Source organism: Pan troglodytes, chromosome 6 (assembly GCF_028858775.2).
Source record: "Pan troglodytes isolate AG18354 chromosome 6, NHGRI_mPanTro3-v2.0_pri, whole genome shotgun sequence".
NCBI classification, from domain to species: domain Eukaryota; kingdom Metazoa; phylum Chordata; class Mammalia; order Primates; family Hominidae; genus Pan; species Pan troglodytes.
In genome coordinates, this window is record NC_072404.2 from 34,751,252 (window position 1) to 34,765,462 (window position 14,211).

General features: G+C 48.4%; 1 protein-coding gene and 1 long non-coding RNA gene across 2 annotated transcripts in view; one reads left to right on the plus strand and one right to left on the minus strand.

Moving 5' to 3' along the window:
- Positions 1-1,281: 1,281 nt before the first annotated feature.
- On the minus strand, positions 1,282-6,379 carry TRIL (TLR4 interactor with leucine rich repeats). The gene has a single exon (XM_527706.8). It carries the CDS (start codon positions 5,965-5,967, stop codon positions 3,532-3,534), a length of 2,436 nt encoding a protein of 811 aa, XP_527706.3. The 5' UTR covers positions 5,968-6,379; the 3' UTR covers positions 1,282-3,531.
- Positions 6,380-9,111: 2,732 nt separating this feature from the next.
- LOC129144539 (uncharacterized) overlaps positions 9,112-14,211 on the plus strand; it is a 35,041-nt gene continuing 29,941 nt past the window's right edge. Inside the window, exon 1 of the long non-coding RNA XR_008548963.2 lies at positions 9,112-9,526. This is a non-coding gene — a long non-coding RNA (uncharacterized LOC129144539). The remainder of the gene's footprint in view (positions 9,527-14,211) is intronic.

Genomic DNA, 14,211 nt, shown 5'->3' on the forward strand with positions numbered 1-14,211 from the left:
GCATCTATAAGGAACTTAAATTTACAAGAGAAAAACAAACAACCCCATTAAAAAGTGGGCAAAGGACATGCACAGACACTTTTCAAAAGAATTACACAAATGTTTCAATTAACTAGAAAAAGAGGAGGAGAAGGGTTACTATAATTCCATTACCTGAATCCTCTGATTGGTTATGGCTTAAGCAGAAATGCCTTGTCCCTGAAACTTCTTAATCAAACAATTTGTTGCCCTGTGTAAAGAATACTACTACCACTGCTACATCTCATATTTACTGAACATCTGTGGTGTAGCTGGTGTTGTTGAGTGCTACTTACCCATTTATGCCTCACAATAGCACTGTGCAATCAGGATTCTTAGGCTGCTCATTTTAACTGATAAGGAAGCTGAGGTAGAGATTAGGTAAAAAGAATGAATGCAACCCTCTAATGACTAAGTGCCTTCATCACTTCCTTACCATCATTCCCAACTTTCATGATGCTATACTTTCTGAGGATGGTGACAATATTGATACTAGGCCATGGTCTGGAATTGGGAATAAACTTCTAGCACTAATATGCTTCATCACCATTTACCTTCCAGTCTTATAAGAACAGGAGGGAGTGGTTAAACACAAATAACAGGCAATTCAGTTCTCTCTTTTAATGGTTTCATATATGTTGCTGTAGTTTTGGTGACAATCAGGTGTGTGACAATTTAGTGAAGGTGTTCTGATCACATGCTAATTATTTATTACCTGGTAGCCCTGCAAAATCCCCTGCATTATGGAAGCAGTAATCCCATTGGTTGACCTGAAGGTCCCACAACATTACAGACTGGCCAGTGGCTCTTTCACTGAATACTCCTAACTCATACCAAGTTTATTCTTTTTTCCTTAGGAATGTTATCTTTTCATAAGCTGTGTAGTGGCAAAAATCAAAAATTACTTCCAGCTCAAGATAATTCCTTCATATTTTTGACCATGAGAGCCAAAGGGCTTGACTTTTCATCAGTTTCCTTTAAACAGGCAATGCCTGCTGAGACCCGATCACCTGCACCTTGATGTCACTGGTGTCCAACAGCACTTTCATGCTGTGGCTGACCATCTGCTTTTAGAGCCATTTCATTGCTTCTTTGCACATAACATCACACATCCTTTTCTTAAAGTCCATACTCACCTATGAAAACGGAAATAAAAAACATTAAAAAGGACAGAAAGACATCAAACTTATGTTTCATTTCCATAAATGGAAACTGCATTGTGTCATTATGAAAGTGTATAAAATATTTGGAAACTCCAACAAATTATCTCTATTAGTGGGTTTATTGACATAACTGAACATAACAATGTATAACATTTATTCATCTCCCACTGAAAGACTTCCCAGTGAAACTAAAGTAGAACACAGATCCAGGCATTAGGCATTTTCAGTGATGTTCTATGGCTGAAAAGGTGGGTGGTGAGGAGAACCAGAGGCCTTGTCCATACTTGCAATGGGACTCAATATTACCCTGCTGGGCAAAAGAAATAGCTAGGAGATGCAATAGTGCTATGATTGAAAAAAGCCAGGAGCACAAAAGGTGCCAGATAGCTCACTGGTTGAAAATAAGAGCAAACAACACTACTGCTCTCATGTACCAGTATGCTCTGAATCTAAAATAAGCCCTGGCAGCAAACTAAGAATGACAGTCTATTTCCTGTGGTTTATTAAGTTTTGGCCCCGCAGACGAGACTGCCAGAAAAGCAGCTGTAGTTTTAAGTGGTCTGGACATTTACTCATTTGAACATAAACAACGATCAGCTCATTCAGATGGCTGGTTCCCTACTCAGTTGTTGAGAAGAGGGCAGGCATGGGTCAATCTAGGCCAAACATAAAAGGAGTGAACTGGGGTGAAAGACCCGGGGCTGTGATGGATTCCCTAAGTCACCAGGACCCTCAGGGGCTTAAGGCCCTAAACAGAAGATTCCACTGTCAGCCTTAGCACCATTGCAGTGACCTCCATGGTACTCCACTGCCAATAAATCCATAACCACTGTGACCATAACCACAGTGTACATTCTCTTAGTGACTGCATTTTTAGACCACACATAAAATTATTAATGTAAACCAAACCACTACACTTAGTGATAAACATGTACTTCATAAATAGCAGGGAATGAAAGTATCCCAAATAGTTGGAAACAACTGAACAAATAAAGGATCCTACCCCTAAGTTTAAAACAAAAACATTTAAAAGAAATACTGCAACTATTAACTAAAAGATAAGATTTAATAACACAGTAAGACACTCAGTTGGGGAGGGATTAACTGCAAAATATATCATTATTTCACAGTGAGGTTTAAGTACTCATAACAATCTTCTGGTTTTAGTAGAACAGATACCCACTGGTGTATTTTTTTCACATTTGTTTTCTATAATTCCTTCCCCTCTACTATTTCATATAAAGACACTAATGTGGTCAAACATTAAACTATCAATTGACAATCACCTTTTGCTTCCCTATTAGGAAATTACCTTCATTGCTTAACTGCAACTCAAGAGAATTAGGGCACAGTCAACCATGTCACTGATAAAAACATAAGAAGTACCGCATCACATTTATTCCAATCTAAACACACTGTCACAGATGTGGTAAGTGAACTGGAACGCTGGTGTTCCCCAGTGGGTCATCAGCTACATATACATCACATTCTTTTATCAAATCTGGCATTGAAATTTCCTTTTCCATATATAGGTTTAAAAAAATAAAATTAAAAAAGCCACAGGAGCAACCCTGACAGAGAAGTCTTGCATGCAGCCTTCTCCTGAGAAAGTATGTAATCTTAGTTATCCTCGAAGTCAGCAAGCGCTCTTGTACTGTTAATATTAAAAGGAACATAATAAAATGGCCCAGTCCAACTAAAACAGTCCTTGAGTCTATTGATCAGTTCGTTAAATGTCAGAGCTTTTCACATTTTTGAAAAAAAGAAATGCGTCTCTTATTAAACTTTAAGGTATCCTGAATGCTCTATCAGCCAACATAAACGAGTTCCTTGGCGGGTGTGTTAAACTTTACCACCTGTTTACATCCCCCTTCTTGGCAGAGATCACCAAACCAGTGGAGTCCCTGGCCAAGCCTCCTCTGTAATGGTAATAAGTTCCTTCCTTAAATAGAAACAAAACTCTGTTTGACACTGAGCAAACAAAAAGCATGCACCCAAATATTTCTGGCCATGTTGGGGGCACAAGCACCCCCTTTCTACCCCCAAAGCCTGGCTTCTGCATTGCAGTGCTACAAAAGCCATTTGCATAGCTGTGTCAAAGCCTCCAAGCGAAGCCTCCGACCTCAGCATCCCACCATCCATTTGTCCCCTACTCTGGCTCTGACCACCAAGTACCATCCATTTACTTCTCGAGTATTGGGAATTGGGGGATGGTGCCCGAATTGGCCCTCTGTCTCCACTGGCCTCTCTGGCAAGTGCACAAAACGGCACTTCCCCTGAGGTGGGCTGGGGGGCCTCACGGAGAGGCGGCTCCTTAGGGCCAATGAGATGGTCTCTATATGCCCTGGACCTAGTCGGCAAATCGCTGCAGGAGATGGTCCTCCCGTCTCAGGCTGCCGCCCGCGCCGCCGCCCGCACTGTCCATGAAGCGGTCGCAGGGGAATTCGATGAGGTCCGCCTCACTGAGCGCGCACACGGTGGTGCGTGGCCGGTGCGACTGGAATCCCGAGAAGTCGGCGGACACGCCGGTGCCCATGGAGCGCAGGGGCCGTCGGGTGGAGTACATGTGCCGAACGTGGACCGGGGCCCCGCCCTTCCGCCTAGCCCGCAGTTTCCTACGCAGCCAGCGAGACGCCCAGGCCGCCAAGGCCAGGAGCACCAGCAGCGCGTTGACCGTCAGCAGGGCCAAGGTCAGCAGCTGGTAGTCGACGCCGCCCCGGCTCCCGGCCTCCGGTAGGGTGACCAGCCCCGCGCAGTGGTCCCGGGGAGCCACAGGGCAGACACGGCCCCCAAGCACGCCCTCCACGCACACCAGGTAGGGGGTGTCTCCGCGCAGCTCGCGCAGCGTGGCCGAGTCGCTGCTCTCAGGCAGGTAGACGAAGCGGTGGAACTTGGGCTGCTGGCCAAAGCGATCAAAGAGCAGGCGGAAGCGCGCGCCGCCCAGCGGCCGGGGACTGCGGTGCTCGCGCACGGCCCAGCGCACCGAGGCGCTGTCTGCGCCCACCGCCTCCACCGTCAGGTTGCACAGAATCAACTTGTTGAAGTCGCATGGGTCGGACACCAGCGGCGGCAGCCCGGCCCCACCGTCGGACTGGGCGGCACGCTCCTGGTGCTCCGTGCCCAGACGATGCTTCGTCGCGCGCTGCCTGGGGTCGCCGGCGGGCGATGGCGCAGAGCCAGGAGAGGCCGTTGGGGTGGGCTCCGCGAGGGCGGGATCTGCCCGAGTCGGACGGCCCCGCTGGGGCTTCTCGTGCAGGTCTAGGGACTGTGGAGCCGGGCCCGCGGCGGCAGCGACGGAAGGGCTGGGCTGCTGGAGGCCCGGGCCCCGCCGACTCAGCCTTAGGGCGCTGCGGTTGCCTACCAGCTCCCTGGCGGCCCCATCCCAGGCCACCCCAGCTAGAAATCGCCCCTGCTGCTGGAGCTGCGGCTGCGGCGGCAGCTCCTCCGCGAGACCTGCAGGTGGCGTCATCTCCTCCCCTGCGGCCGTGGGTAGGGGCTGCCGCCTGCGGTCAGCGGTCAGGGAAGCTGAGGGCGAGGGATCCGCGCAGGATCCATTTTGCAGCTGCTGGTCATCCAGGTAATCCAGGTATTTGCCTCGCAGGGCCGGGGGGTGGCGACACTGCACGAAGACAGTGAGGAGCCGGCCCTGCGAGTGCCAGTCGCCCATCCAGCGCTTCAGGCCTCGCAGCCGGCAGTCGCAGGTCCAGCCGTTGCCGTCTAGATCCAGCCGATAAAGGGCTGGGCTGGCGGCGAAGATGTCCCCGGATAGGGCGCTGAGCGCGTTGTTGCGCAGGCTGAGCTCGCGCAGCCGGCCCAGGTGGCCGAAGGTGGCCGGGTGCAGGGCGGACAGCTCATTGCCGCTCAGGTCCAGCGCCTCCAGGCTGTGCAGAGGCTCCAGCAGCGCAGTTGGCAGCTGGCTCAGCCGATTACCCTCCAGGCGCAGCTCGCGCAGGGCCTCCAAGCCCCAAAAGGCCTCAGGCGCGAGGTGCGTGAGCTGGTTGCCCCTGAGCGAGAGCAGGCCGAGACGTGGCAGGTGCTGGAAGATGCGCGGCCCGAGGTGCTGCAGGCTGTTGGCCGAGAGGATGAGGGAGGAGAGGGAGCGCAGCGGTGCGAAGGTGGCCGCGTGGCGCAGGGAGGGCTGTAACTCGTTGGCAGAGAGGTTGAGGAAGCGCAGCTTGCCTAGCTGGGCGAAGGCATTCTTGCCCAGAAAGCGGATCCGGTTGGACTCCAGATGTAGGTAGAGCAGGTTGCTCAAGGGGGCGAAGACCGCGTCCGGCAGCGCCCCCAGGGCGTTCCCGTCCAGCCGCAGCTTGACTAGACTCTCCATGCCCTCGAAGGAGCCGCGGCTTAGGCGGCTGATCTCGTTCCCGTTGGCGTAGAGGATGCGCAGCTTGCGCAGCGGGGCCAGCGTGCCCGGGGCGAGCGCCTGCAAGAGGTTGTTCCCCAGGTACAGCTCTTCCAGCCGCGAGAGCTTCTCGAAGGTCTTGGGGTGCAGAGAGCGGATCTGGTTGTACTGCAGGTCCAGCCGTCTGAGCTGCCCCAGACGGTGGAAGTCGAAGGCCGTGATGTTGGTTATGAAGTTGCCGCCGAGGCTGTAGGTGAGCACGTCGTGGGGGCTCGGCAGCGAGCTGGTCTTGGGCACTACGCGGAGCCCCCTGTTGGTGCACAGGAGATGCTGGGGATGCTGGCAGTCGCAGCGCTCCGGGCACACGGGCTCGGCCAGCGGCGGGAGCGCGAGGCAGCCGCACACCACGAGCAGGAGGCGCAAGGCGCGGGCAGCCTCCATCGCCTCCCGCCCTGCGTGCAGCGGCCGGATCGTCCTCTTGGCCCGCCGGCTCTGTGTCTCCTCTGCATTCCCCTTAGCCTGGCCAGAGTCGCTAAATGGCCTCTTTCGGACTTCGCAGCGCCGTCCAGCCCCTCCTCCGTCCTTTGTCCGGAGGCCGGCCCGGGTCTCTGCAGGCGGGCTTCGCCCGGCCAAGTCAGGCGGCGCGGGGCGCTCTGCAGACCCCGGGTACTACTTGTTGCATTTTTGTATAAAACTGTTTCTCCGGGTGCGCGTCGGCGGGCGGGGGGAGGGAGCAAGACCCGGCGCTTTTTGTTTGCAGCTGAGTCCGGAGAGCTGGATTCCCTGGCGCGGATTCTCCCAGCCGAGTGGATTCCCCAGCTGCAGGCGGGAGCCGTTCCAAGAGCTTCGCGGGGCGCGGCTTGGCAGCAGAGCCCCGGCTGCTCGGCCCCCGCAGACGGCACCTTCTCGCTCGCGGTCCCGGACGGGGAGGGCGGCTCCAGTGCAATAGCTCGGGGAGCACGCGGGCTGCGTCCGGAAGGGACCCAAGTCTGCGAGCGGAGAGCAAACGGGGCGGAAATTCGTTCTTCCCACACTCTGCCCGCGGGGACGCAGGCGGAGAAAGAGGAGACGGCAGAGGGAGGACAGACCCCGGCAGGGGGAGGAGGAAACACTAAGTGGCTCTGCGTCTGGTCAGCCCGGGCCCGGGATGCCAAGTGAGAAAAGTAGGGATTAAAAACAGCTGTACGGGTCGGACACGCTAGGCCGGGGGCGGGGGAGGATTACCGGGCTGGCAAACGGGATTTGCAGACAGAGACCTTTTTATTTTAGACGAGTACACCAGCCGCTTCTGAGCAGTGGGAGCGCGCCTGGCCTTCCTCGTTGTAAAGTCACTTGCTCTTCCAGGTGCCACCCTGCGGGAAGTTTGGGCAGCACGGAGTCCGCCAGCATTCTACAGGAAGTTTGGGGGAGCCCAAGGTTGCCTGCAGAAGGCCATCAGAAGAGGGTAGGTGAACCCAGTCTGACAGTTGCTGCTTGGGTTTTGACGTCGTTGGACTAGTAGCTGAGGAGAGGCACCACCCCCTTTTAGGTGTCTGAAGGGAGTATTTACTCCATCCTGCTGTGGGCTAGAACAGGAAGAAATCACAGAACTGGTTCTGCCAACATGAAAGTGTCTCTGCCATATTTTGGTGATTCAGTCCCATTAACTCTCCTACAGTAACAGAGCCCCTGGGGTAGGCTCTGCTCGTGTGCACATACATAATAACCTTCACAGATCCTAAGGTAAACGCTCCTTGCAGGGCCCTCCTGCTTTAGCCTGGACTTGCAGTGATCTTCAAAGTCTTTAGGCCCAAAAATGTTCAGGCCTGGCTCACTTGGGGAAGCATTATTATTTATTATCTCTAGGGAATGGAGCATTTAATCAACGGCTCCTTTGGGATCAGCCCCTGCTGAGAATGAGAATACACAAGGAGGAGTTGTTAATTATTAATTATTGTTTCTTTATGTAAACCATCTTGCTAAAAAATAAGGGCCCTTCCCCTATCCAAGGTGTTGAGAAAACGTAAGTTTTGAGGACGTAGTCTGCCACAATGTGGAAAATTAAAGGAAAGATCCAGATCCTCACCTGAAGACAATGACAATCTAGTGGGAAGGGCAATGCATTGAAAGGTTAGATAATAATATAAGGCAGTAATAGAGAACACCGCAAAAACAAAAATGATTTTTTTTTGAGATGGGATCTCACTCTGTCACCCAGGCTGGAGTGCAGTGGCATAATCTCCGTTCAATGCAGCCATGACCTCCAGGGCTCAAGTGATCTGCCCACCTCAGCTTCCCTAATAGCTGGGACTAACAGGCCCTTGTCACAATGACCAGCTAATTTTTGTATTTTTTATAAAGGGGGAGTTTTGCCATGTTGCCAGGCTGGCATCGAACTCCTGGTCTCAAGCGATCCTCCCACCTTGGCCTCCCAAAGTGCTAGGATTACAGGTATGAGCCACACCACACAGGGTGACAAATGATTTTTAATAATTCTATGTTTCACAGTAGTTGCCCCATTTAGCAATTAATATAGTCAAGTGATAGAGGGAAGTTCTGAATTTAGAGAAAGATGAGATCGTTGGCAGGGTAGTCAGTGGTGACTTCGTGGGTGAGCAGGGACCTTGGCTTTGCAGGGAGGTGAGTCAATGATAATTCCAGGAGATGAGCGCTGAGGGGTGGAGCTGTGATAGTCCTGAGGAGCAGCACCTGGCCTGAGAGTGTGAGGAAGGCGTCTAGAAGAGGGGAAACCTGTGCTGAGTTTGAGGGGTGAGTGGTATTACCTAGAGGAAGGTGAGCAGACGCTCAAGGAGGAGAAGCCTGGGGACACATGCAAGGAGGGATTTAGAAACCTCCACATCTTCTGTCTGCATATTTAGGGTGAGCTTTATTAACTTATTCTTTAACAGTATCATACACCCTAGCTTATACAGTGACTTGCAATAAATATTCCTTTATTCCCCTTTAAGGATTTCAGCAGGTAGCTGATGTAATCATATTTGCACTACAACCTCAAGAGGAATCTCTGCCTAAATAAACAAAGTAGGTGCTATACAAAAAAAATGTTGTCTTCCTAGTTCTTGCCTTCTAGGTCCTTGAAATCTGTGACAGCAATAGGTGTGAGATGTGTGGATAGAGCATCCAGACTGAGGCATTCAGCTATACCACGTACATAGGCATCTTGTAGATACTGTGAATGCATCTCCCTCAACCAGGCCAATGTGGGCGCTGTCTGTGGACCTTGTGCTTTACAGGGCTGTGTTCCAGTCCTCCTCTGGTTGTGCACCTTCCAATAAGAGCAGGATTTCAGGCCTCGAAGGAGATGTGCACACCCATACCCCGCTTCCTACTCAGAGTTCTCTAGACCCTGGAATTCCCTGTGTAACTGCCTAAGTATATATAGGCTGCCTTCACATCTGTTTTCCTAGTGGCCAGTCATGCCACAAGTGTGTATACTCCTAGGGCCAAGGGAAGACCAAGGGGGCAGCTATGCAAAAAAGAATCTGGAGATGCAGGCTGGAGTTTCCACTGGCAGGCCCCCAGAAGACCCCTCATAATGCAGGAGCCAGAGCTGGGAAGGACAGCCGTGGGCCAGTGAGTGACCTTTCACACTCTAATCCTGGGCTTCTCAAATTTTGAAGACAGGCCTGTCTATATGCAGCTGTTTTTGGAGGGGGGAAAGTAAATGTACTTTGATTTTAGAAAGCACAAGAAGAAAAAAATCAGGAGTTTGAAGGAAAGTGGGTTTTTTGTTTTGTTTTGTTTTTTTCCTCACTGCAATCTCTGCCTCCCAGGTTCAAGCAATTCTCCTGCCTCAAGCCTCCTGAGTAGCTGGAATTACAGGCGTGCACCACCACACCTAGCTAATTTTTTGTATTTTTAGTAGAGAGAGAGTTTCACCATGTTAGTCAGGCTGGTCTCAAACTCCTGACCTCAGGTGATCCACCCCCCTCGGCCTCCCAAGGTGCCAGGATTATAGGCGTGAGCTACCACGCCTGGCCGGAAAGCGGTTTTTAGAAATGTAAGTTCTACTTTATTATAACATAGGCTGTGCTTAATTTTCTATAAAAAGCAATACTTTTTACTAAAAGCAAGGACACTATTGTCTCTAGGTAAATGAATGTCTCTTAACTATGTAATGTCTTTGTTAATGGATGGATCCCCACTTGATCAGGTTCTAGGAGATTCAAGTATTGGTTACACTTAAGTGTATAATTTGCATAATCACAACTGGAAATCCAGGAAGGAATGCCATTCATGAGAGAAGACAAGAGCTTTGTCATTTCACTTTTGGAAAGCTTGCACTTTAAATCTCAAGTGCACTGCAGGGTAGTTTCAGAGGTCAGAAGCACAAATGCGTTTGAGCTGGGTCCATGGCACATACATGTGGTGTAAGGGCTCTCAGGGGTCTTGCCCAGGCATGGAATCTTCTCAGGCTTGCCACGGTTGTGCACCTGTGTCTTCCCAAGCAACCTGTGGTTCCCTTGAACTTCAGCTACAGAGGTATGAAGGATTCCAGGCCGTGTCTTCAGCAGCTCCTGGAGCTGGCAGGAGTTGGTCAGGCAGTGCCCTAGTGCGGGATGGGTAAGGGGGAGGAGAGGTCTGGCTGCAGGGGGTGCGAGGAGGTGGAGCCAGCCCAGTTCTGCTGGAGCAGCGTCCTGGAGCTTACTCAGGCAGCCTGCAGGAATGGTAGCAGTCTCCTCCCCTCATGGGAGCCAAACCCAGGCAGGCAGTATGGCCCCTGACACAGACGAAGTAGGAAACAGGAGACTCCCCAGTGATTAGCTGGCATATTATCAAATGCCCCCCAAAGTTGTCTTTATGAGCTGCATCTTAGCCCCAGCCTGAGAGACAAGTTTATTTTCCTCAGGATCAGGGATGTGAATGAGATACCCACTGGTTTACAGAATATCCACCAATTCTCCATTTCCTGGGAAATACAGGAATGCAGGTCTCTGGCTAGGTACGAGCCTTATTAAATCAGAATCTCTGGGCAGCAAAGCTGTGGCATCTGCATTTGTAAGCTTACCAGATGATTTTTATGCACACTCAAGTTTGAGAAAACCAATAGACAGTGCTTCAAAACACCTATTTATGACTGGCTGATCATGTAACAACAATAATAATATAATAATAACTGGCACTTATGTAGTGCTTAGTGAGGGCCAGGCAGTGATCTAAGCACTCTACATAAAATAACTCATTTACTTCCATAACTACCTGGTGGGGTAGAAATGATTATTGTCTTCATTTTACAGAGAGCTCTTTAAAAATATAGGATCCTAGCCCCACCCCCAGAAAATCAGATTTGGAACCTTCAGAATAGAGCCTAGAGATTTTATTTAGGACGTTACCAGGTATTGCCTGGTGAAGACCCAAGCTTAGGAACTGCTAAACTAGAATTTGTAAGGGCATACTGAGACATTTCAGTATCTCCTTTGCTGGGAGGCTGACGATAGAAAGAGGAATAAGACAAAGCCGGTGCCTTCAGAGAGCTCAGCATGGCTGGGAAGATGAATGTACAAAAGCCAATAATCTGGAAGGATAGTACCATCCTAGGGTAATACAACGAGAATAATATGCTGTAATAGCAATTATTTTTCGAGAGGAAAATAAGGAAGAACGAAAACCTCTGTGGAAAGCGAACATGTGTATGTGTCTCAGGCCATTTACAAAGTGACTGTTCCAACACTCTGGATTTTTACGTCCAAGGAAAATCCTTATCCATCAGTTCAAAGAAACCTGATTGTTTGAAACCAACATATTAACAGACTGTGGATCTGCAAGAACTACAGTGAACTGTAGGCACTTCTGGCAAGCCAAAAGGGCAAGGCAGATGTGGAATGAGTATAATGACTTAGGGAGTAAGGCAGATCCAAATGTTGTTTATGGTTACAGTATGGAGTTTGTTTACATGTAACTGAAATTTTATAGCAGTAATATAATGTTGTCTTCCCTTAAAATGAAATTGAGTCAGTAGCCTTAGGAGATGCTGTAGGTACAAATATATCTCTTAAGTACTGAAATATTTCTCCTGTCTGGGAACCAGAACGGTAATTGTATTTTATGATACCACTTGCCACTATTCTTTTATTGGGCCTTCTCCACATGACACTAATAACATTTATTTAGCCATTTATATCCCCACCAAACTGGAAGGGCAATAGCCTTGTTTTATTTCATTTTTGTGGTGCTCAGCAACTGTTGTTGAATTGTCAAAGTTTTAGTAAAGATAAGGAAAAGAAACAAAATAAAAATGTTAACAGTTACCATCTTTAGGTGGCGAGAAAATACATGTTTTCATTCTACTTTTTGTTATTTTCTAAATGGTATACAAATACTATGTATTTCTTCAAAATTATTTTTTAAATTTTAATAAGTTTTCCTGTCTAATATCTGGTTTTAACATCCATCTAAATCTCAGGAGAGAATTAGGTGAGGATTATTCATATCCCCAGTTTGGAGGAGAGGATGCTAAGAGCTAGAGAGGTTAGCTAACTTCTGGAATGATCCACCACTGTAATGGGAGAATGCAGACCACGACAGAAACAGATGAGCCTCAGCAGGCTCCCCATTGATATCTGCCTGTATGTACAACCAGTGGGGCCAGTTCTGTGTGATATTCAAAATATTTAACAACTGGTACAGCAAGGGCACTGGCTAGTCAGGTTTGGGCACTGACTGGTCAGGAAAGACAACAGCCAGGAACAACCAGCCCTGCTGTGCCAGTGTCCAGCAGCTTCAGGTGGACTCACCTGTACTTGATTCAAATTTCTGAATGGTGCTTTAGATGTAACACTTTTTTCTTCGTAATGATGTTATTTAAAACAATTTGCATGAAGCTTGGGCACAATAATCAGTAACCATGAGAAACAACACACAGAGGCTTCTTGGGTCCAAATGCTTCCAAATTGTAAACTTGCCTGGGGCCTACGTCTCTGGGCCCAAGTTCATCACAGTCATTCATACTCAACAATAGCACGTTGAGAGGGTGAAGATGATTAACTTTGACAAAAGCGTGAGTTTTATTTTCAATTTATAAATCAGAAATGGTATCCCACTGTCTTCAGGGAGCTGACATATACTCAAAGGGAATTTAATTCTTTAAAAGTTCTATTGTTTCACAACTTGATCTGAATTGTTATAATTAATGGCTTAAAACTGTTTGTAGGAGGTCACCTCTATCTCTTTTGAAGAGTATCAGCTTAAAAGATAAGCAATTCGGCCGGGCATGGTGGCTCATGCCTGTAATCCCAGCACTTTGGGAGGCCGAGGGGGACGGATCACCTGAGGTCAGGAGTTTGAGACCAGCCTGACAAACATGGCAAAACCCTGTCTCTACTAAAAATACAAAAAAATTAGCTGGGCGTGGTGGCGGGCGCCTGTAATCCCACTACTCGGGAGGCTGAGGCAGGAGAATCGCTTGAACCCAGGAAATGGAGGTTGCAGTGAGACGAGATCACACCATTGCACTCCAGCCTGGGAGACAGAGCGAGACTCCATCTCAAAAAAACAAAACAAAACAAAACAACAACAACAAAAACGATTAGCAACTCATCCTGTAAATTTTCAAATATTTATTATCCAAACCTGGATGGTGCATGGGTCCTTCCTCCCCTCCCCCAGAGCTGCAGATGTCTCCTTATTCTAATGTCACTGTATAGGGCCCAAATAAGGGAGGCAGCTTTAGACCCATGCTGCCGAAAACTGGGGCTTTATCCTGGCAAGAAACGTTCTGTCAGTCTCAGTAATGAAAACAATCTTGGACAGTTAAATAATTGACTCTATACAGTGTAAATACCCTAAAAGTGTTTGCAGATTTCATCAAAAGGCCAAATCTTCTTTTACTTAAAACCAGGAACATGGCAGGAAAGGAAATGAGAGGAAGGAAGCATCCATCCCCTTTTCAGTCTCTGTAATTTTCTATGAAGATTTGCACTTTGATTATGCTTAGTAACACCATATGCTGGAGTGGGACGCAAGATCAAAGCCTCCACACATAGCACTGGAGTCCTTGCTGTAGGCAGGAGCAAATATTTCTGTTGGTAGAATGCTAATAGATCCATAATGACACTCCCAGCCCCCCATTCATCCCTACTTCATATCCAAAATATAATTGAGAAACCTCAAACATGAATGCTTCCATCATCTTTTTCTTTGTCTGCTGTAATATGTTGTAGATTGAGAAAGGAAAATGTGTTGTTACCACTTAGATATTTGGAACTGAAGAATGTTCAAAAGCTTAACATAAGTGATCAGGTTTTATAGCGTTCATGGCTTTAGAAATTTGGAGGATAAGAGTTTGCTGAACACTGCTTTTCTTTGGTTGGTGAGACTGCAGATATTTTTTCTTCATTTTATTTTTCTCTACAATCAAAATTTTTTTACAGTGAACGTTTGTTTTTATAGCTAAAAATCTTTGGTAAAAAATGTATATGATGCCATTCATATCAACTCTTGCTTTCTCCATTGCCCTGCCATGCCCTGCCATGCCCTGCTTCATTACAAATGTCTTTCTTAGAAACATTTTTTAAACATCTATCTTGGTACTAGAAATAACCTTGGTTAGTCAGACAATGTATACAGTGTAAAACCCCAGAGGCATTTGCAGATGTCATTTTTTTAAAAAATCCAATGCTTGTCATAAACTACCCATGTGGTGTATGTGGGGTCCGCTTGCTGTGTTTCTTGCCCTTGAGCCACATC

What these genes read in the sequence shown, in the direction of transcription:
- TRIL (XM_527706.8), bottom strand. Translation starts at nt 5,967, where the DNA reads ATGGAGGCTGCCCGCGCCTTGCGCCTCCTGCTCGTGGTGTGCGGCTGC.